Source organism: Amblyomma maculatum, chromosome 11, assembly GCF_055883805.1.
Source record: "Amblyomma maculatum isolate TAMU_Amacu chromosome 11, ASM5588380v1, whole genome shotgun sequence".
Taxonomy (NCBI): Eukaryota; Metazoa; Arthropoda; class Arachnida; order Ixodida; family Ixodidae; genus Amblyomma; species Amblyomma maculatum.
The window spans coordinates 140,877,904-140,901,441 of NC_139354.1; the positions used below are offsets into that span (position 1 = coordinate 140,877,904).

The 23,538-nt window shown below is 47.4% G+C and overlaps 1 protein-coding gene across 3 annotated transcripts in view; it reads right to left on the reverse strand.

The window, feature by feature from the left end:
- The window catches only part of LOC146175085 (venom metalloproteinase Antarease-like), a 125,467-nt gene that overhangs the window by 58,339 nt on the left and 43,590 nt on the right, over positions 1-23,538 (reverse strand). For all 3 annotated transcript variants that reach the window (XM_084584517.1, XM_084584518.1, XM_084584516.1), the window contains exons 7-10: positions 22,106-22,242; positions 20,282-20,353; positions 19,008-19,129; positions 641-693 (exon numbers count right to left, since the gene is read on the reverse strand). In XM_084584517.1, the coding sequence (XP_084440643.1) occupies positions 641-693; positions 19,008-19,129; positions 20,282-20,353; positions 22,106-22,242 (384 nt within the window). The remainder of the gene's footprint in view (positions 1-640; positions 694-19,007; positions 19,130-20,281; positions 20,354-22,105; positions 22,243-23,538) is intronic.

The following is a 23,538-nucleotide window of genomic DNA, read 5'->3' on the forward strand; positions in this document are numbered from 1 at the left end:
CACTATGTAAAGAGATCTCATATAAGATATAGGAGCAAATATTTACTCCTGATATAGTTTCCGTGCTTAGAAGAGATATCCCTTCTAAGCACAGAAACTAGATCAGCCATTCCACGTACTCATGACCTAAATTAGGAAACACACATGGCACGTTAGTCAACACCGAAATTCTGCTGTCTTACAGCATTTATAAAGAGGAGTGATACCTCCGCATTTTCTTCTGAATAGTACACTGATTCTCTTGCCACCCATACTATATTGACAACACTTCTTTGTAATACTCCTGAGGAATTTCTGTTTCTGTCAGTACGTCTCCTGTATTTAAGTCCTATGATTCCGAAACTTCAGCGCCAAATAAGTGACACAGAAAGGGTCAAGTGTGCAGTCACTGTCCAAAATATACAGCTGAAGAGTGCTTACCAGCCATATAGCATGACTTATGGAAACGCTTGTGGAATGCCTAAGCTCAGCTAGAGTAGCGACAAGAGTTACTGCCGGCTACACAAATGCGAAAGAAAGCCATGCGAAACAAGCTCAGTTTTGAGGCATAGCAAGAAGCCAGTTTAGATATATATTGCTTCGCAGGCAAAAAATGTTATCATCCTTACTATTATCAATTGTGAAGAGAATTCAAGCTTACCCATGACACGTTTTTCAATCGTTGTGTTGTCTTTCATACGGAACATGTCCTCACTGGGTAAAATGAAAACAAGTGTACGTTACCATTTCTAGACCAATATTGTAGGCACAAGTTACTCAAACTTCTTCGTGGAATTAGATGCTGGTTTTAAAATGTGAGCAACTCTACATTTAAGTTACTGATTTGTATTTTAACAGCGGATCTGAAAGCTCAAAATCTCAATAATGCCATAAGAAGGAATTTTGTATAGACTCCATTATCAGCCCACACCAGGAAAGCATTCGCTTTGTAATGTACGTACACCGACGTTACACTAAGGAGACGTTTTACTTACGTCTCCTCTCAAACACTGCCTCGCTGGCTGCGAAATCGAGTTTTGTTCAATAGCCAAGTGCACTAATATCGAGCCACCAACGAGGGGTAGTAACATAATAGACTTATCGTTTTTAACAAGATGCAGAAGCAAGCTCGATCGTCTCTTAGCAAGGTTCCTGGATTTTGGGTGGCACGCAAGCTACACCTTCGAAGCGACGCCTATCACCAGGCCTGATGCCTGATACCTGTGTATGGACTCGTGACCCCACCACCGACAGTTATCGGCATTTATAGGTGCCACAGACTTTCTTTTGTACTGAGATTTCGTATGCCGAGGGGCATCTTTGCGGAATAAAAACATTTCAGTCATGAATATAACCGATTAGAAAATACTATAAATAATTATTGGCGACATTTAAGCTGCGCCGTTAAGGGCACGACACGATGGCTTAGGATACCAGCCCACACATAAAGCCCCGCTATAAACAAGCCCTATGAACGTGTCCACGCGGTCTAGGAGTAACGTGAATATCAAGGGAGAGGCCCCTGTTGGCAGCTCCTGCCAAACCCAATATCAGCCAAATGTAACTTTGGTTACAGTAACACGGAAATCTGAGCTAGTTGGTTCATCTTCATGACTTTTACCAGCGCTGCGACAGGAGACGAGGTACGAGACTAGCAAGAATGTACCGATGGGACGCAGTGACCTCACTCAAGGCCCCAGAAGCCGTCAACGGAACACGATGGAAGCGCATTCAGTGGCCCGGAGCAAAATAAGAAAAACAGCGAACAGCAGAGGTGCTCAGCCTCGCTCGAAGGTGATGATATCAGAGATTATTGCCCATGTATGTTTCATTAAACTTTCATTTGTTAGTAGCGCTTGTGCTTTCGTCTCTTCTTGATCCTTGTGTCCTGTCGCAGCGCTGGTGAAAGTGATGAATATGTCCAGTTAGTGCTCGGCCATGTGGGAGGCGAGCTACCGCCTGCCAGCGCATGCTCGTGCTGTTTCAATCAAAAATCCCGCGCCGGCGCAAGGCCGCTGACACCGCATTTTAAGGAAATGGGGTCTTTAACGCTATTGCGTTAAGAAGAATTGATACAATTAAGCTCAGCGGCTAAAACCATCAAACTGCGTAAGTTTAGTGGCGTTCGTCTCTGAGATGTTTAGTGGCAGTAAGCTTCGAATATATACCGGACGCGCAATCGGGAGCCTCTGCTCTCTATCACTGCCCTTTGCCGTAAGAACGACGTAGAGCAGTGCGCATAGTCATCAGACGCTTTTAGTTTAGCGTTACCGCTGACAGCCACTGCCCACCGTTGCCGCGCTAGCGTGAGTACGCAAGTGTAGATCACTCTGATGACGACAGATGGCGCCACGTTCCCGTGAAATTCCGGCGGATTCTGCATGCTGGGGCCAATCAGTACGTGCCCGGCTGACGGCGCTCGGTAGCGGTGCATGGTGGAAATCAGCGGCAGCGCTAAAATAAATTTCTCTCTACTGCTTAAAGGCTGAATCGCATGCACGCGAAAACTCACGCGAACGCGAACGCGACTGCGGCACGCGTCGCGCGAAGTCTTCGCGCGAACAGAAATTCATGTGTCGCTTGGCTCGTCGCTCGGATCTGCCTATAGTGAACTAGAATAGTTCACTATAGATCTATAGTGCTCTAGAATATTGGGCAGTGTGACGACCGGCGCCGGAGAGCGGGCCGCTTTTGCGATGACAAGAACCGACTCCCGCGAGAGGGCGCGACATGCAACAGGGGTGCCACGTTCGCCGCTCGGCGCGAAGCGGCCGTGGGATAGCGGGGGTCCAGAGGAGGGGTGCGGTTCTCTTTGAAGCGATTTTCAGACGCTACGCAATTAGTGTGATAATTAATAAAGAGGCGACTTATTCCAGGTGCTTAAACTGATCCCTGCCGTTCTTTTACATCTATCTGGATTGTGCACGCTTGAGTAGTCGATCGCAGCAGCGCACTATGTTTGAATCGCTATCTGAAACTCTCAACATTTCTTCCTGCGGACAGTTACAAATCGTTCAGATGAGTAATTTGTACTTAATGTTTGCAACGAAGCGTGGTGTTTTGCAATCGTTTTTCCCGTAAGGGAATAAAGGCTACTGCCCAGGAGCGCTATTAACACGCGGAGAAAAACAGTGTACATGCGAATCAAAGCTAGTGCTTCGTAAGGCCTCCTTAGGAACACTTTACAAACCTTATTTACGAACACCTAGCTGCTTACATTTTGCAGCTTGCGCTTATTAATACATAACAACGTTTATCTTAAATCGTCAGTGATCTGTAATATATATCTTTAATCGGTGTTCTTTATGTGGCCTAATCACCGCTTATATAAATTACAAATACAGTGTGCGAGCAAAACACATATATTCACTACTGTACTAATTTAAAGCACTGTGGTATTTACCGGCAAAAAAATAAATAAACAAGGTATATGCGCCTCAAGCATTTATTCTTTGTTCGTGATTAACATATACGTATATCACGGACATTTGTTTGCGTGTAACCAAAGGGTGAACCAGCTGTTTAGATGAAAAAAAAAAAAACAAAACGTCATGTACAGCTACGGCATTACTTCAAATAAAATGTCAAAAATTAAACCTGTCACATATGTAATACGTTCATAGTGGGCACTTGAGTGCAGACGCTTTACTGGCATCAAATGGTGCAGTGCAAGCAAACAAAAATAAAAGCACTGATAATTGCTCATCGAATTGGCAGGTATGATGTGGTTCTTGGCGCGCACCGAGAGAAAGCGGAAAAATGCGAAAAAGATGACGAACACCTAATACGCAAGCAATTAAAATAATGCCGAAATCAAATGCGGACATAATACGTGTTTATTCGTTGAGTGTGTGGTATGAAGTATGAGTAATCGACTGGATATACTTGCAACTACTGCTTACCGGAGTATATATAATCGGGCTACTTACCGCGGGTGCTCTTTGCAGTAGTAATATCCAGTCTATAATTGTTAACAAGGTTGATATTGCCGCGAAACCTTCAAAACAGTATTTATTGATTTTTAACAGCCGCCGGCATACAGGCTTATCACTCTGATTCTGGACCGCGTATCAGTTCCGTAATCTTTGTTCGTTAATGCTCGATGTCGCGAGTCACACCTTTATCAGTATTGTTGTAGCGCAAGATGCACCGAGATCTGTCTCGAAGGTTCCGGCCAATTGGGTGTCTTTCCACAATGTTCCAGCCCGTGCTGGTAGCTGTTTGCGACGTTATCTAGATTGTTCTGTGCAGCCTTTAAATTGAGCATTGCCGAGTGTGACGGGCATTCCTTGTTCGACGATCGACGAGCACGTTTGTTTCTATCGCCGCCGCCGAGTTGCTTAGTTCTTTTGCGGGCGCAATTCAGCCCAAATAAACAGTTTCTTTAGTGCAATCATCGACCCTTCAATTGTGTCGTCGACCTCGTCACCACTACGTGACATCTGGTGGAGGTGCTGCCTTTGATCCTTCAAGCGAAGACCCAAGCCGTGTTCCTGTCGCCCTGGAAGACCAGCCTACAGGTCACCGAGCCAGCCGCCGACTTCAAGGCCTACAACCCGAACACGGTCTGCTGCTTGACCCTATTCGATCTCGGAAGGCATCGACGCTGACAATGGCCCAGCCTACAGCACCGGTTATTTTCGTCCAACCCCGGGAGCCCCCCTGCTTCCATGGACTACCGGATGACGATGCAGGAGATTGGATGGACCTTTTCGACCGTGGCAGATTTCAACGGCTGGAATGACGCCGCGAAACTTAGGCGAGTCTACTTTGTTCTTCAAGGACATGCCCGAGTTTGGTTCGAAAATCATGAGGCAACTATGAAGGATTGGGAGACTTTCAAGGAAGCGTTTCTGACTGCCTTTTCAAGCATCGTCCAAAAGCAAAAAGCCCAGGCCCTTCTTCAGTCAAGACTGCAACTTCCTAACGAGTCTGTCCTGGCGTACGTTGAGGAGATGAAGCGCCTCTTTCGCCGCGCCGACCCTAACATGACTGAAGGTGAGAGAGTCAAACTTTTAATGCGAGGCGTCAAAGAATCGCTTTTTGGAAATCTTGTCCGAAATCCGCCAAAAACAGTGGCGGAATTTGAAACGGAAGCGTCTGCCATCGAGAAGACGTTGTACACCCGGATGCGCCACTACGAGCGGCCACTTCAGCCAGACTACTCAAGCCATTACCCCAGCGCATCTGCAAGTGGAGAGAACCTTCGTGACCTCATCCGGGAGATCGTGCGAGAGGAGCTCCGCCGAATGCAGCCATCATCGCAACAACCCCAGGTGGCGACGCTCGCGGACGTCGTCCGTGAAGAAGTCCAGCAGGCGCTGGGCGTTCCTGAAGCGACGGCTGCGACTGTTCCAGCAACAGCGATGAACTACGCTGGTGCATTACGTCGCCCTCCGCCCCGACGTGATGACTTTCCGACCCCTCGCCGCTACCGGCCTGTTCCTGAAAACCGCCCCTTGGCTCCCGCCCGCCAAGCCTACCAACGACCAACAAGCCCCAGGAAGTGCGACGCATGGAGGACAGCGAACAACCGGCCATTATGCTTTCACTGCGGTGAGGCCGGCCACATTCTGCGTCACTGCCCGTACCGACGAATCGGTCTCCGCGGAATTGCAGTCGATGCTCCACGACCACGCCCAGGTGAACGACCGCAAGAAATCGACAACCATCTGCGTAGCGGTGAGATTGCGCCACCAAGCCGTCGATTCAGGTCTGCATCGCCGTACAGGGCCCGCTTTGCGTCGCCAGGACGTAACTATGATGGTAGTGTACGCGGAAGGTCCCCAAGTCCCCGTAGGGGAAACTAAAGGCAGCAACCTTTGGAGGTGAGGTTGCTCAACGGCGAAAAGACGAAGATCCTCCGCCGCCGACGACCACTAACGACGACGCAACCATTTCATCGCCGCTCCACACGACGACATCGACAACACGACCAGAGTGCAAGCAGACACCGCCGCCCAGCGAAGTAACAACGGTATGCCCCGGCCATGACCTGAAGAAACGACGGAGCCGAGATCGGACTCTAAGGCCCACGTGCAATGCGAGGACGCGAACAAGTGACCTTGCAGTTGATGTCGACGGTCGCAGAGTCAGTGCCCTTGTAGACACCGGAGCTAACTATTCAGTCATTAGTGGACCGTTATCCTCTCAGCTAAGAAAAGTTACCACCGCTTGGGATGGCCCGCTGATTCGCACAGCAGGTGGCAACCTGATTACTCCATCGGGACGATGCACTGCAAGAATAACCGTAAATGGGCGTACTTACCCCACCAGCTTTGTGGTCTTGCAGCAGTGCTCCCGCGACGTGATTTTAGGCATGGACTTCCTAAATGAACATATGGCTATCATCGACCTGCGATCCAAGCTCATCAAGCTCTCTGCAGACAAATCCATTTCTGCTACGACGACGTCGATGCAACACATCCCTCTAAACGTCCTCGACGACGAATTGAACGTCCCGCCCCGATCAAGTATCGCAGTCTGCGTAGGTAGCGCCAACATCGAAACCGCTGAAGGCATCGTCGAAGGAAATATCCAATTGCTCTTAGAACGAGGTGTCGGCATCGCAAGAGGCATCACGAAATTCCGGAGAGGTCAAGCTCAGGTTCTGGTAACAAACTTCACCGAAGAATACCGGCATCTCAACAAGGGCACGACGATCGCCTTTCTCGACGAATTAGCGGACCTCAAAGATGTATTCTCCCTCCACGACCAAACGCTGGAAGACGCACCGGACCTATTCCGTCAGCCCACATTTGACATCAACCCGGAATTGACCCACAACAGGAAAGACCAGATTCTCAGTCTGCTTCGAAGCTACGGGGAGTGCTTCTCATCGTCATCGAAGGTACGACAAACACCACTGGCCAAGCATCGCATAATAACGAACGAACACGCCCGACCTCTGCGCCAAAGCCCTTATCGTGTATCGCCGCGAGAACGCCAGGCCATTCGCAATCAAGTTGAGGAAATGCTGTGTGATGACGTAATCCAGCCATCGAACAGCCCCTGGGCAGCACCAGTCGTTTGGGCAAGAAGAAAGACAGCACACTTCGCTTCTGCGTTGATTACCGCCGCTTGAATAGCATAACGAAGATGGATGTCTACCCGCTTCCCCGCATCGACGACACTCTCGACCGGCTCTGCAATGCAAGGTACTTCTCATCGATGGACCTGAAGAGCGGATATTGGCAAATTGAGGTCGACGAAGGAGATCGCGAGAAGACCGCATTCATCACACCGGACGGCCTTTATGAATTTAAGGTGATGCCATTTGGCCTCTGCTCCGCACCAGCCACGTTTCAACGAGTAATGGACACAGTCCTGGCAGGCTTGAAGTGGCAAATTTGTTTGGTATATTTGGACGACGTTGTTGTCTTCTCGTCAAACTTTGAAGACTACCTAAAACGACTACAGACAGTGCCGGAAGCCATCAAGTCATCGGGGCTAACGCTAAAAGCAGAGAAGTGTCATTTCGCCTACGAAGAACTCCGATTCCTTGGTCACATCGTTAGCAAGGACGGTATTCGCCCAGACCCGGAGAAAACAGCTGCAATCGCACAATTCCCACCGCCTGCCGACAAGAAAGCTGTGCGCCGATTCCTTGGCCTGTGCGCGTATTATCGACGATTTGTCAGAAACTTTTCGCGGATCGCCGAACCGTTGACGCAGCTTACAAAGGCTGACGTACCTTTTAAATGGGAAGCGCCGCAAGGAGAAGCCTTCGACGAACTTAAGCGCCGCCTGCAATGCCATCCTGTACTTGGCCACTTTGATGAAAACGCCGAGACCGAAATTCACACCGACGCGAGCAGTGTAGGCCTAGGAGCCATTCTCGGCCAGAAGACTGCCGGACAGGAAAAAGTAATCGCCTACGCTAGCAGGTCTCTCACAAAAGCCGAAGTAAATTACTCGACGACCGAGAAGGAGTGCCTTGCGATCATTTGGGCTACTTCTAAGTTTCGTCCATACCTATACGGCCGACCATTCAAGGTGGTAAGCGATCATCACGCGCTCTGCTGGCTGGTTAATTTGAAAGATCCTTCCGGCCGCCTTGCCAGATGGAGCCTACGACTTCAAGAATTTGACATGACTGTAGTCTATAAGTCGGGCCGGAAGCATTCCGACGCAGACTCCTTATCCCGCGCTCCCGTCGATTCTTCCCCGAAGGACGATGACGATGACGCCTTTTTGGGACCGGTAAGCGCCAGCAGTTTCGCAGAATAACAGCGATCAGACCCTGAGCTGAAAGCGCTAGCCGATTACTTAGAAGGAAAGAGCGCTTCCCCTCCTGGTGTGTTCAGGCGACATTTATCATCCTTCATGTTAAGCAATGGCCTCCTCGTGAAGAAGAACTTTGCACCCAACAAGACCGCGCAGCTTCTCGTAGTGCCTAAAACCCTTCGGCAAGAAATTCTGCAGGCGTTGCACGACGAGCCCACAGCAGGCCACCTCGGATTTGCGCGCACGTTGCGTCGAATCCAGGAGAAGTATTACTGGCCGCGACTGCCTGCCGAAGTTTCCCACTACGTGAAGACGTGTCGTGAGTGCCAACGACGCAAGACGCCGCCGATCAGACCAGCAGGACTACTAAACCCGATTCCGCCCCCAATCCTGCCCTTTCAACAAATTGGGATGGATCTCCTCGGCCCCTTTCCATCTTCGTCTATGGGTAACAAGTGGATCATCGTGGCCACTGACTACTTTACCCGTTACGCCGAAGCAAGAGCACTACCAAATGTTACCGCTGCAGAAGTCGCCAAATTTTTTGTCGAACAAATTCTCTTGCGACACGGCGCCCCAGAAGTGCTCATCACGGACAGGGGAACGGCGTTTACGGCAGAGTTGACGCAAGCCATCGACGAACAACTGCGTACCATCCCCGGACCAATAGCCTTACGGAGCGCCTGAACAAAACGATCGCGGACATGATCACTATGTACGTCGACGCTGAACACAAGACCTGGGACGCCATCTTGCCGTACGTGATCTTCGCGTATAACACGGCAGTCCAGGAGACGACCAGAGCGACCCCCTTTAAGCTTGTGTACGGCAGGCAGCCCACGACGACGCTCGACGCAATGCTGCCGCACGTAACCAACGAGGACAACCTTGACGTCGCCGCCTACCTGCAGCGTGCAGAGGAAGCCCGACGACTCGCACGGCTGCGTACTAAAGACCAACAGCGCACCGACAGCCGACGATACAATTTACGACGACGCCACGCAGAGTACAATCCAGGAGACCAAGTGTGGGTTTGGACACCAATTCGCCGTCGCGGATTAAGTGAAAGGTTGTTGCGTCGATACTTTGGGCCGTACAAAATCCTTCGCCGCGTCGGACCACTGGACTATGAAGTCATTCCCGACGGAACGTCAGCATCACAACGGCGACGCGCACGCCCAGAAATTGTACATGTTGTACGGCTGAAGCCATATTACGCGCGTTAAAAAATCTTTGCTGTTTAAACTTTGCAGTGTTTATGTTTAACTTGCTTTGTTTTCGAACATCGAGGCGATGTTTTTTTAAGGGGGGAGTGATGCCGCGAAACCTTCAAAACAGTATTTATTGATTTTGAACAGCCGCCGGCATACAAACTTATCACTCTGATTCCGGACCGCGTATCAGTTCCGTAATCTTTGTTTGTTAATGCTCGATGTCGCGAGTCACACCTTTATCAGTTTTGTTGTAGCGCAAGATGCACCGAGATCTGTCTCGAAGGTTCCGGCCACTTGGGTGTCTTTCCACAATGCTCCAGCCCGTGCTGGTAGCTGTTTGCGACGTTATCTAGATTGTTCTGTGCAGCCTTTAAATTGAGCGTTGCCGAGTGTGACGGGCATTCCTTGTTCGACGATCGAGGAGCGCGTTTGTTTCTATCGCCGCCGCCGAGTTGCTTAGTTCTTTTGCGGGCGCAAGTCAGCCCAAATAAACAGTTTCTTTAGAGCAATCATCGACCCTTCAATTGTGTCGTCGACCTCGTCACCACTACGTGACAATATTACACGTGAAATACTTCCAAGGGAATTTAATTATTTTCTCTTTGGGAACTCTTGTCTGATTCGCTTACTTCAAAGAGCGAAGCCGCAAAAACACCATAATTTTCATTGCTTCAAGTGGGAGCTTTTCTGGTGCTCCGAGTAGGTAAAATTTTGAACCTTCACATTTTACAGGAAGTTTGCAAAATCTGAAGTGCAAAGCATTCGAAAAGGACCGTGCATCGAGCCAAATTTTTGAGTAAATTGCGACCTAGCTTCGAACCTATATCGCTATTTTTGTTCGTGGTGAGTAACCGTGCCGGCCTCACAACCTCTTTTTCGCAGAAGGATGATCTAGCGGAAGCGAATAAGCGTATACCCTATAGCCTCTGCATCCTCTATTTTCCGTTGTTATTTCTTTTTCAAAGCTATTCATTTTTTTATTTTGTATGTACATAAAACAGGACTAGAGCGATCTTCTGGAGGTAATGACTTGCATATTACCGGTGGCTTGCGTACCCTAGAATGGAAACATTTTCTTGAACAATTAGGTCATCTCTACCTCCATGCGGGGTAGTCCACATTTAATTCATTCCAACTGAATTCCGACTTCTCTTGTGGCTCCAGTGACGTACTGTAGTCGGCATAGTTGGCGTGGGAAACAACGGAATATACCATTTTGGACTGTTTTGATAATGGGGTTACTGTGACCAGTTTTAGTCAGCGCTCAAACGCACGTGTTGTATGTTTCACTTCTTCATACACCCTGCTTCCAAACTGCCCTCTTTTCAAAACGACTACATTTCTGGACGTGAATTAGGTGCTTTAGGAATGCTAAAGCAAGCTGTACGGCGAGTGAAGCGTGCTGTGCGAGTCGTACGCCGGCCCTCCCCAAGCTGTTTTCTTCGGAGCCAACTCCTGTCATGTTACTTCCCCGAGGTGTTGCTGACGGCCAAAATGGAAAATAAATTTGGTGATTGCTAGCAGTGCTGAGCACCGTTAACCGGCATATTTGTAAAATCTTGTCGGAACAGCTCGAGACGGCGCACAAGCAAACAAGAACGTACAGTCCTCGCGGTATCCGCCCCGACGCACAGCGCGCATACGCGGGCGCTCGGACGGCTGACACAACAGTTGCTAGTGGCGCCCTCTGCACTGCGGCGCCTCCGTCATCGCAAAAGCGGCCCCTCGCCCCCATGCATTTCGCGGCGCGGTCGACACACTGCCCAATCTTCTAGAGCACTATAATAGATCTGCCGAAATAGAAAATTTCGCTCGTTCGCCCGGAAATAACCGTACGTCACTGCCGCTCATTTCGCATGCTTTCTTTAGTTTGCTGTGTTGAATTGTGATTTTGCATTGCCGCGTAAACATTTCGCTTTGTACGAACAATGGTGGATAGCCAAGGATTCAAAGAACGTCTAATCGCAACCGAAAAAACAATAGAAACAAGGGGTCACGTGATTATTCGTGCCGTTTACAGTGCAAGTTCACACACATTCGATACGGTTTGCTGTATATACATTTTACTTTGCCATGTTTTCGCAAAATAACTTTAATTCTTACAATCGCTATGACTGTTGTTGGATTTGGAAATAGTTTTGCGGTGTACTAAGCCACTATGCTAGCCAAGTGCCTGCCACACAACCTACATAGAGCGTTGTCGCCGTTTCGCTCGGTTCGCGCTGTCGCGTGCATGCGTCTTCCCCAGTAGGCGACGGAGCGAACCATGATCGCTTTCGCCGCGTCGCCTTGTCGCTTCGCTCACTTTTTCGCTCACATGCGTTTCCCGCTTAAGACGGGGACGCGACTGCTAATTTATATCTGGTTACGGGCTCGACCGATGGAATAACCAATGTGACCTTCTGCCCCCTCGTTGCTAAGTGGAATAGAGCTTTCCAGTGATTCCGCCGTACCACCGAGTGGCCGCGCACAGCCCCTTGGGAAAGCTGAGCAAGCCTCGCTCACGTCTATAAAACTGTGCCAGTTCTCAGGCGAACTTTTGTCAGCCATCTCGGCGTCCTTCCTGCGCTGCTGCTTCCCGCTGTTTCCTTTTAAATATGTTTTGGCCCACAGTTCTTTTGCATCGTGTTGCGCAGTTTGGTGTTTGATTCTAAATTTGTCGATCATCAGCCGACACGAAAGCCCGGCGTTCGCCCACTGCAGTTCTTCATGGCAACACGCGGATGTGCAGTGCGCGTCCCGCGCGTCCGCTGTAGCGGCGTGTGCCACTCACGGCGACCTCTGTTTACATGGCGTAGTGAAGCTTTAGCTTCAAAAGTTACGAAAAAAATTACACAAAGACTAGCATCTAACAACCAAAGTAATCCGGTGCTCGGTGTATTTTGCAAGGAACCAACAATAACGCGCACGAGAAGACGCATGTAGGCAAAAAGCAGCGGTTCAGCACGTCAACACGTTTGCCAGGAGCCGACGCGGGAGGCGATGGCTCTCTTCTCTCATCATGCTTTGCGCGAATCCTCCAGGGGATGGTGCGGCGCTGCTATTTTGGAAAAGTCTATAAAGCAGTACTTGCCTATATGTATACCAAAACGCAGATATAAGGCTGCGTATTAAACCTGTGCAGCTTAATCTGAATTTTAGAAAGCTGCATAGTTTTCATTTCAGCCGCCATCGGGTAAGATGCTCACAAATCTTCTCCACTTTGGCGAATTCCACTAACTCATCTGACAAGGCGCACTAAGCACTGTCTCGCGTAAAAGCGAGTCGGTCTCAAGGCACTTAATCTTCTGCCGGTATTTCTGGACACGTCCAAGCACCAACTTTTTTTCTGGTTGTTGAACGAGTTGATGGCCCCAGGCGGTGGACGGGAAGTTTTAGGCATCGGGATTTAGGTATTGTTTTACTGTAAACACCTGCATGTCAGGTTGAAATCTATATGAGACTTGAAGGCGGCTATGGTTGACGTTAGAGAAACAAATCCACAATTCTTGGGGACCAGGTCTTGTCTGTAAGTACTCCTATAGTTTGCGTACTCAACTGTTCGACGGAAAGCTGTCTAGTCAGGCATGGCGATGCGATGAAATGACGCAGTCACAGACCATAGTCAAAAAAAGGAAAGACGTTTCGAAACGCAGATGGGTTTCTTGTTTGCAGTAAGGAGGATAAGAATGGTGGAGAATTTATAGGTAACCCAAGAATATCATGTTAAAAATGATCTTTACGTCACACCCTATAGTTTCTTCGGCTCTGGTGGTTGCTAGCTCGCTTTGCATTTAGTCGCAACGAGTAAATCTTTCCCCTAAAACTATAAGCTGTATAATTCCAGGAACATGTAATTTATGACGAGCTATCATTCAGAAATAGAATCAACCTTAATCTTTCATTGTGGTTTAGTGGCTGTGAACGCTGTTCTGCATCATAAAACTAGTTTCGTTCTTCACGCGAAAAATCACACGAATATTATCTGGTCTCAGGGACCAGTCAACAGAAACTTAATATCAACTTTATTATGGTCGAAAAGTCTGTTTTCCTTCCTTAGGGCCTGAAACTCATTTCCTGTCACACTTGAAGTCTGATTGTTTCTAACTACAAGTATAGAAAACATTTTCACATTCTTACTAAGGGCAGGCTAGAGGCAATTGTTGCACACATTGTCTTCCGCCGTAACCTTAGTAAGGCGAATCAAATAATCATGCCGGCCTACATTGTAGTTTGTTAAAAGAAGTAGCTTTGTACTGGTTCCTTACATAATTTTGTCGTGTAAATCATTTTGGTGTGCTTTAAGTATTTGAAAAAGAATCAAGCATTGCTTACTGTAAACATTGCCATAACGTGTGGCTTCGTACAACTTCAGGACAATTGGGGTAATATATGTGAGAATAAAATTAACAGCCCACTACAAATTTCCGTTTATTCGGTGCGCTCTGCTTCTAGTTTTTATTCCCGATTTCGTTGTTGTTTTCATAGGTGCCCGGAGTCGCAGTTTACATTTTGTATATTTACAATCGATTGCTTTGTAATGAGGGAGATAAGCTACGGCAGCAGCCATACCGCGAGCGCAGGCGCGAGATTGAGTGGTTGGCGCGAAAGATAGGACGATCGCTTTTGCGCGGTCTTTTTAGGGTTCTTTTCGCTACTACAACACTCTGACAACTTGATGGAGCGCTCTGGGTAGGCCCTTCGTCTATCATCCTGGAGCTCCGCCCCTACACCATTGTACCTAATATGACAACCGACATGAGCCAGCCCTCTGCTTTGCCCCAACCCCTGTCGTTCGCCCTGGCGATGTCCGATAGCGGGAACCAGCCTATTATATTGGGACCGACGATTACTATGTTCACGAATGACTTGCCGCCTACGATCGGGTAAGCCGCCGCAACCGATGTTCACAGATGTTGCCAGCCTGTGGTACTGCAACCACGAAGCAGATTTTAGCAGCCGGTCGGCTTTTATGCGGGCCTTGCAGACAGCTTCGGCCTCCCTGCTGTCCACAAGCTGTGCTCCATGAAGCGCCTGTGATGTATAACTCAGCTGCACAGTGAATACTTCACAAGTTGTATAGAAGATGTGAGTCTGTGCATCCCTGTGGACGCGTCTATGCTGGAAGCGGATCGCATTAGACACATTTTACAGGGCATCGAGACAGACGTATTCCAGATGCTGCTCTCTCGATACCCTACCACCATTTCTAAGATGTTTTCGCTTTCCACGATCTATGCTGAGATCCGTAAACAGCGCATTCTAGCAGAACCACCATCCATGTGCCTACTTCCCTCTCCAGCTTCGCTGCGTCGGCGACCAGCAGGCCACTGCTTGCCCAGATAAAGAACTTTGTGCGTGAGGACATCGCAAAACTGTCCCTTGTTTATAGCGTTCAGGGCACTCCATCTTACTTGGCCCCAATCCTTCAAGCTGTGATTCGTTATCAAGCCGCTAAAATGCTTCCAACCGTTCCTCAGCCAGCTGCTGTCGCAGCGCCACTCACGTGCGCCGATAACCTTAGGCGCCCACGCCGACTCAAATATCCCGTTCCACCCTCCATCGTCGCCAGCTGATTGCAACCCACGAGGCAGACCCATCTTCTTTTGAACGTTGGCGTACTCGGGACAATCTGCCGATTCCTTATGAGTGCGGTGTACTTGGACACATTATGCATTACTCTCGTCGCCACGTCGTGCCGCCTGTGGATTACTGACCCTATGCTTACACGTCACGTATGCCGCGTCCCTCCGCTTTTAGCAACCTTGACTACGCTGCCAACCAAGCGCCTGCTCACCGCCGTTCTCCATCACCGAGGTGCTCGGTTTCACCGCTGCGTAAATGCGCTACAGGAAAAATAGTTAGCACAGTTCCCAAGGCTGGAACTGCGAGTGCATCGAGCATTATAAGGCCACGTCTCGTCCCGGCGAATGTGCTTGAATTTGTAGTAGAGTGTGTCTTGGCCCTTGTAGATACTGGAACTGCTGTGTCTGTGATGAGTCGAACATTTGACCGCAGGCTGCGCAATGTGACGACGCCTTTACCTGACCTTTCCCTTAAGGCCGATAAAGCACAGCATGTATTTCTAGTAGCGGCCTGCACAGCCAGGGTTGTCATTCAATGTTCATTATATACAATAGGATTTGTCGTTATGTCGTCGTGCTCACACGACCTCTTTGTACGCTGGGACGTTCTCTACAGCCATTGCATTATAATAAACTGTGGTCGCGGCGAACTAGAACTTCTTCCATGCAACGCCCCTTCGGATACCAATTTTTGCTTCCACTCAGCAAGCTGAGTATGGCTGCCGGCATAGAGATCCCTCCAGACGCATCTTTTACCACTCCTTTCTCCTGCTTCTCCGCAACTGACAGCGCCATCATTTTCACCCCATCCGAAAGTTTTGCATCTCGTCCCGCCCTGCTTCTGCCCACCGCTGTGCTTACTGTCCAAGTCAGCTGCAGCATAATTTAGGTCGCCAACCCTTCAGTGAGGCACTCCGCTTTTCTTCGTGGTGAGTGCCTCCGTCATATCCAGCTCGTCGCTACCTTCATAGTCCCGCACCGTTGCACTGACTCCTCTATTGCTGCCCTCACTTCTACTGCTGCCGCTGCAAGCTGTCTTTACTGCTTCTATCAACGAAAGCCTTTCCCACAACAGCGCATTCAATTGCTTCACTTACTGGACAAGTACCGCTCTTCATTTGATATTTCAAAACGCCGACTAAGCTGCACGTCTATCGTCCCCCAAGAGATTGATACTGGTACCGACAAGCCGGTGCATCAACGCCCATAGGGTGTCTCGGCCGCTGAAGTAGATTATTCAAGACCGAGTAGACGACCTGCTTCAGCGGGGTGTCATTCAACATTCCAGCGGACTGCCGACATCGCCTGTCGTTCTTGTGAAGGAAAAAAGTGGCACAATACGGATTTGCGTCAATTATTGCCGCCTTGGCCACATCACCCGCAAAGACATCTATCTGCTGCCTCGAACTGATGACGCCATCGACTGCTTACAAGGAGATAAATGTTTTTGTCTTTAGACCTGCATTAAGGATATTAGCAAGTCGCTCTTGCAGATGCCACACGCGCCAAGACAGCTTTTGTAACACCCGATGGCCTATACGAATTCAACATCATGCCCTTAATACTTTGTAACGCTTCTGTCTTTTATGAGCGCATTTTTTATTCGATTCTCCATATTAATTGGAAACTATCTGCAATTTAGATGACATTGTCTTCTCTTCTGATTTTGAGAGCCACCTTCTTCGCTTAGAGTGTGTGTTGAACTGTTTGACCCTTAATATTAGGAACCTCGCTTTGGCGCTCGCGAACTCATTTTAGGCCACCTCGTCTTCAAGGATGGCGTACTTCTTGCTCCTACCAAGCATCGCGCACTCGCTGAGTTCCCGAAGCCGTCAGCTATGAAGGAACTCCGCAGCTGTCTCTGCCTTTGCCCCCATTTCCAACATTTTGTCCGAAATTTCACCACTATTATCGTGCCTCTGGCGAACCTCCTGCTCGGCAAGCAACAGTGACCAGAGCGGTTGTTCAAACGCCGACGACACAGCGTTCACAACCTTGCGTCGTGTGCTCGTCTCGCCTGCCATTTTAGAGGCACCTCGATTCAACTGCTCCCACTGAAATCCATGCTGATGCCAGTGACGATGGCCTCGGCGCTGTTCTTGAGCAACGCAAGCTCGGTTTTGAAGTATACGTCGGTGTCTACACGACCCGTTCTTTGATCACAGCAGAAAATAATTACTGCGTCAGAGAGAACAATGTCTAGCCATTATTTCAGCTAATATCCAAGTTTTGCCCTCAGGTGCAAGGCAGCCAATTCGACTTCGTCCCGGACCACAATTCCTTGTGCAGGATGTCCACTTTGGAACACCATACCGGCCGGCTATCCCGATGGGCCCTCCGTCCCCAAGAGTACAATATTCGTGCCATGTATACCTCCAACCGGAAGTACAACGACGCCGACGCTTTGCCGCGCTCTGTTGAGGGACAAAGGGCGAGTCTTTCTTTTCGTGACAAGGGCACCTCTATTGCAATAAAAAGCAACGTCGCTCACTGGGCTACTGGACTACTATACACAGACGAATGATTTGAGAGAAAGGTTTAAGTGCACCTTGGCGGACATGCTCTCCATGTCTGTTGCGCCTGACCATTCCAACTGGTCATCATCATCATCATCCTCATCCTGACTATACCCACTGCAGGGCGAAGTCCTCTCTCATATTCCTCCAATTAACCCGGTCCTGTGCGAGCTGCATCCACTTGACACCTGTGAACGTTTCACCCTCATGCGACCACCCTATTTCTGCTGCCCATTGCTACGTTTTCCTTCCCTTAGAATGCAGTGTGTTGCCCTAAGCGATCATGGGTTATCCTTTCTTCACGCTACATGTCCTGCCTATGCCCATTTCTATCTTCTTGATTTCCATTAGAATGTCAGTGACTTGAGTTATTTCTCTGACCCACTCTGCACGCTTTCTATCTCTTAACGTTATTCCTACCACTTTCTTTCCATAGCACTCTGCGTTGTCCTCAACTTAAGTAGAACCCTCTTTGTTAGCCTCCAGGTTTCAGCCCCATAGCTCAGTATAGGTAAGATGCAACTGTTGTATACTTTCCTCTTGAGCGATACCGGTAGGCTGCTAGTCATAATCTGTGAGTGCTTGCCAAATTCACTCAATCCCAGTCTTATTCTCCTTGTTATTTCCTTTTCATGGTCCGGATCTGCAGTTATACTACCTGTCCTAAATTGTGTCGACTTCTTAAGTCGACACAATTCTTCCTTTTCGGCCTGAGCTGTTCGAAGGCACCACTTCCTCTGAGGCTTCCAAGCACTCTGAAGAATGCCGTCGGCTCACTCGGTTTTGACGTCTAGAGAACAGGGACGCCAATTTCGCTCCTACGCTACCCACACTCCTAACATACTTTACCCTGCTCTATCATTTTACTTCGCAAGCCATCTACGACCCCTATGTCTCCTACAAACTTCGACCCAAATATCATGAACCCTATCGCATCCTGGAGCGCACTTCGCAGGTCAACTACATCGCAGAACCCGTGGAGACACCGACCGATCTCAGCCGACATAACCAAGAAGCTGTCTATTTGTGCCGCCTCAGATAGTTCTATGAATTGTGCGTGTGTTATTATCGCCATGAGCCACCAATATGGCTCGTACTTTCGCCGGGGGTAATTTCAAAAGGGAAGATGAGCTTGGGCAGCATCCGCACAGCGAGCGCACAGCGAGCGCACAGCGAGCGCACAGCGCGCGATTGAGTGTTTGAAACGAAAGGCTAGAACGATGGCTTTTGCGCGGTCTCTCTCGGGTCCACATCGTTACTGTAACCCCGTTACAACGTTTAGAAGGACTGCAACTATAGGCATTTTTGGAAGGTTACCGTGAGACAATTATTTGTGTATACACACAACCAATCAAAACTAAACTTTCTGCCCTCTCAGAACGCACAACTGGTTTTTAATTATACAACTAGCGCGAACATTGAAAATTGTTGTGTATTTGTAAAACAGTCTGTCTAATAGATAGCAAAAGCAAGTTGAAATATCCAACGTACACGCCATATATACAAACCTTGATAGGAGGACAGCAACATCACAGCGATTAAAGGCACCTTTTTCTGCCAGTTCCTTCATATTGTGTAAAGCTGTGTGTATGTTCACGCCGTCATCTGTCTTGTTAATAAGATTATCGCTCTGTAAATAAAACATTTTAAAAGAATGGACATATTCAAATTGCGCTAAGGAGACTAAAACGCAGATAGAATAAAGTATAAGTTCGGGTGGTTCAAATAGGGAAAGCTGATTGTTGTCATAACTAAGAATACTAATAAAAATGCATTTTTTACAGACTCGCAAAAAAGAAGCCATTTTATAACTAGTTTGGTTTCAGGTTGTTCAGAGAATTCTATCGATTCTTATTTATTCATTTATTTCAGTACCCTCAGGGCCCGAGGGCATTACCGAGGGGAGTGGGGTACAATAAAAAAAAAAAAAAAAGCAAGAAACAGAAGAAAGGAAGAAATTCAACAGGTAATTTCCTTTCCGCTGTCTTAAGGTTGTTTTGGATGAAAATTCCTCATTGATATATCGCATATACATTTTATTTCAGCCACCCCTCCACATATTAATCCTTTTCGACAGAACTACAATAACCCGACTTTATGTGATTAACACAGTGGTAAGGAAGACAGATTTCGGTATTTGTTTCCATAGGTTCAGGTTAAACAAATCCTTTCCGCGATATGGAGGAGCTTAGATGTTTGGTGGTTTTGTGTTTACTTCTCAGATCACAAAAACCCCACTGCGAAACGCCCGCTAATTTGTGTGAAAGTTTATGACACTGCAATTTAGGCGAGGAAGAATGCACGCACTTTTGGCATATTTCAGATCATAACAAGGCATGACGCTGCACCCATATGCGCGATGCCTATTTTACGAGCTTTTAGCATTTTACCGGCCACTAGCGCACAGAACAACTCATAACAAAGCGACAGAAACACTATGCAAAGGTACATTTTGAGGCTTATTTCTCAAAGGGACACGGTAAGCAATGCCATTGAATAAATTAGATAACTTCGGAATGTATAATTTTGAAGAGAAGCCTGAATACAACAGCGCCTGCTATTTCGCTTTCATCCCAAGAGGCCGCAACCAGGATTGGGCCTGCGTCGCTGGCTCAACAATCGAGCTCCCTAACGACTCTGGTAACGTTGAGGGGAGTAAAAAGATAAGTCTTTGCGTCCAACCTCTCGTCTCTCCCTAATGAATGCACTGCAAATAGTTAACGATGCCTAAACTTTTTTATTCAATTGACGTTCATCTCATAAATAGAAATGAAGTGCTTACCACATTCGTTATGACATGGTTAAGTTGAAGTCGCACCGCTGGATTGGTCATGTCATGGAACACTAGAGCTGCCTTGAGGGTATTAGAAAGGAACGTCATGAGTCAGGAATGAATTTTTGTGCTCTTTGCGAATAAAATTCTGATCATTGTAATAACCCTGTACTAGTGCTTGCAAAGAGGATGAGTTGGATTGTCTAAAGCCTTAATAAATAATTTCAGCACAAGATAATTGCAAACAAATATTGCAGTAATGTATCTTATATTTATTAAAAGTAGTTTTCCCAAACAGCGTAAATGCACTAAAGCGCATTAATTACGTGTACAAAATTTCATATGCGCTAAAAATATTGGGTGAATGAACCACGTAATTGTCATTTTTTGTTCTGTACACAGGAGAATGTTGCGTGCCCATCGTTTGCTCTTCCGTCACGCGTAAACGTTCTTACACTCGCCAGGCTGCACACTTAAACCACAGTAAATAAGACGAAGAATGTAATGACTCCTTCTAAGACAATATAAGAAACGCACATCTTTACATCTTTCTTTGCCGAACACCATACAAGATGAAAGAATGCAGTAATTCTGCTCGGCCTACAGTAATCCTACACGTACTTTGTAGTATCCGTGTAGTCACGGGACATTTGATTACCCCGTTTTGTAGATGATTCGTATTGAGAGTATGCTGCGAAGTGCACATGCAGGGTATATGTATTAAATATAACATATAAAACACGAGCATTCATTCAGTATGTTTTATGCAGGCCCGAAAGGGAAAGGAAACATCTTTTAGTTTTTTTTCTTAATTTTACTTTCTCAGCTTCAACACTATCGTCCGAAATTAATGAAAGATGTTTCTCAGAATTTTCTTGACAGGTTGGGTACTTTTTTTTTCTGCTCAAACTTCATCCGGGTTCTGTACTTCTTACGATCTGCTCCAGCGCCTGTGACATACACAGCAGAGCGTTAGTGTTACAATTAGGTCAATGTGTTCATCAATACCCCTACAACCATCAATAAGTTCCAACAAATCCTCTCCTACCCACCCACCTCAAGATATCCCAATCCAGCGAATTTGCTTGTGCATGGACCCGTCCTCTTTTTATTGTTGTTTGTAATGCCGTTAGTTGATTTTATAAGCCTTCGTTTGTTTGCTCTTCTTTGCTCACACCTCTCAAAGCAATCGAAAGAATAACCTGGGTACAGAAGTAGTTTCATGTGCCACAAGTAACTAAAGCTAAGCCTTCAAAGGAGTTCAGACCAGAGGCGGCAGGTCTGAATAAGTTCAAAAATCTTAAGCGTGCACATAGCATACAAACACCAGTATAAAGAGGGAAATTTATTATTAGAAGTAGTTTAGCGAAGTTTGGCTTCGTTTTCATTCACATTACCCCATTTAGTAGCGTCTGGCTAAGTGTTCAACGGGTACTTAGGCTTGCATCACAATGAAAGGCCCTAATTTGTTTCTTTAAAACGTTATCAGAAGCGACGAAGGAGGCAAATGTAACGACCTCTAAGGCAAAGAGGGAAAGAAAGGCATCTTATATATGACGTGAAAAGAAAACCTCTACTGAGAGAGAAGTGTGGAACAGCGCAGTGGCGCCAAGCAAATCTTTTGGAAGCCTATATTTCGAGCACCTCATTTGCATAAAGATGGTTCTGGAGCACCTCAATATTTCTCGCTTTCGGGATGCTTTACTGATTCTATTAATATACTATCTGTTCGATTAATGCCACTCAAAAATTTTCTTTAACAACTTAGCGGCACACAATTGGAAATCCTGAGAAATGATTTTAGCTTAATGCTAATAACTTCAGTGTGCGTACCGCGTTCAGGAAGATGGCGAGATACATGACGAGATCTTGCGTTGTATTAAAGGCGCACGTGTATTCTTCGGTTGTTACAATACATGTCTCAACAGCGAACAGTCCAGAACGTTCCGTGGTATTCTTCCTTGGTGTTCCTGCGAGGATTGCATATTTAGTTTAAGTTAATGCACCTATAGCTCTAAAAGGTGAGCAGGGGATTAGAGTAGTCGATAGGGGAAAGTTTCGACTTTGCCTTGCAAGTCTTTAAGTATGATTCGAGATCGGCATGTATGCAGGCGTATAGTTGCAGCGATTATTCTTCACTTTTCAGTAAATACCAATGCTTCAACTTACACGAATTTCTCACTTCTGATTTGTTAAAATTTAAGTCGTTTGACCTACATATTGCAAGAGCTGTTTTTCGTCTACTGAACTAAGCACTGGTTCTCAGGCATGCATCAGGCATGTGTTTCATGAAGCTGTCACAGCAGTGGCAGGAGACAAGTGGGAGAACAAGACGTCTTCGTCCATGAAATGTGTAATTTTCTTATTTCTTGGTAAGTGTACATGGGAATCGCCTATTTTTGCATCAAAAAGCATTGATGTGTTACTCATGCGAGCAGCTAAAAGCGCCAGGTGTTGCTGACGAGGTCTTCAGGCCAGAGGTTTAACGTGGTAAGTAAGCAAGGAACGGTCAACATGGATGTGGCTGCCAACAGAAGAACCCAGAAAGTTGTCACGTTCATCTCTGAATTCTATGTCACCTGCAAAATGTCGCAGTTCAGAAGCATGCTCGCGATTTCTCGCTCACAGAACCCATCAACGTACCCTCCTCCACTTCATGCCTAGCTTATACTTGCAATTCCCCTCTTCCATCGCTGCCTCTTTACACTGCAGGTGAATATAACTCATCTGTCTTTCATTAATGCTCTTCTGTGAGCCGCACTTCTAAATTCAAATTAAATTCAAGTTCATTTCATCGTTTGAAAGCGCAAGGTCGGAAGGGATAGAGTTCGGAACTAGGTGATCAGTAATGGCCGACTATTGCTATTTCGTGGATGCGTCTCCATGATGCGTCCAGTGTCACTTCTCAGCGGAGTTGCCGCAACTAGTTTTCATAAATCAGTATTTACTATCTGGGATAGGTGGTGCTGACAACGGCAATTGTTCAAACCGAGGAAATTCCAACGAAGGGGCATATGCTGAGGACTCCCCCTTCTGTCTGCAAGCGAATCATATTATTTATTGCGCTCTAGTCATAAACTTCAGCTTTCACTGTAGTCATATTTTGTCTTCTTCCGAAGACACCCCCCTCAGGTTGGGGGCTGTTGAGCCAAAGTCTAATCTTATTTCAAGGAAGCCACCACGCAAATCATCGGCTCTCGGCATACTCCGAAAACATTTATGATCATGCTGTCCTCAGCGAAAATGGCACGTGCCTAGGGCATGGA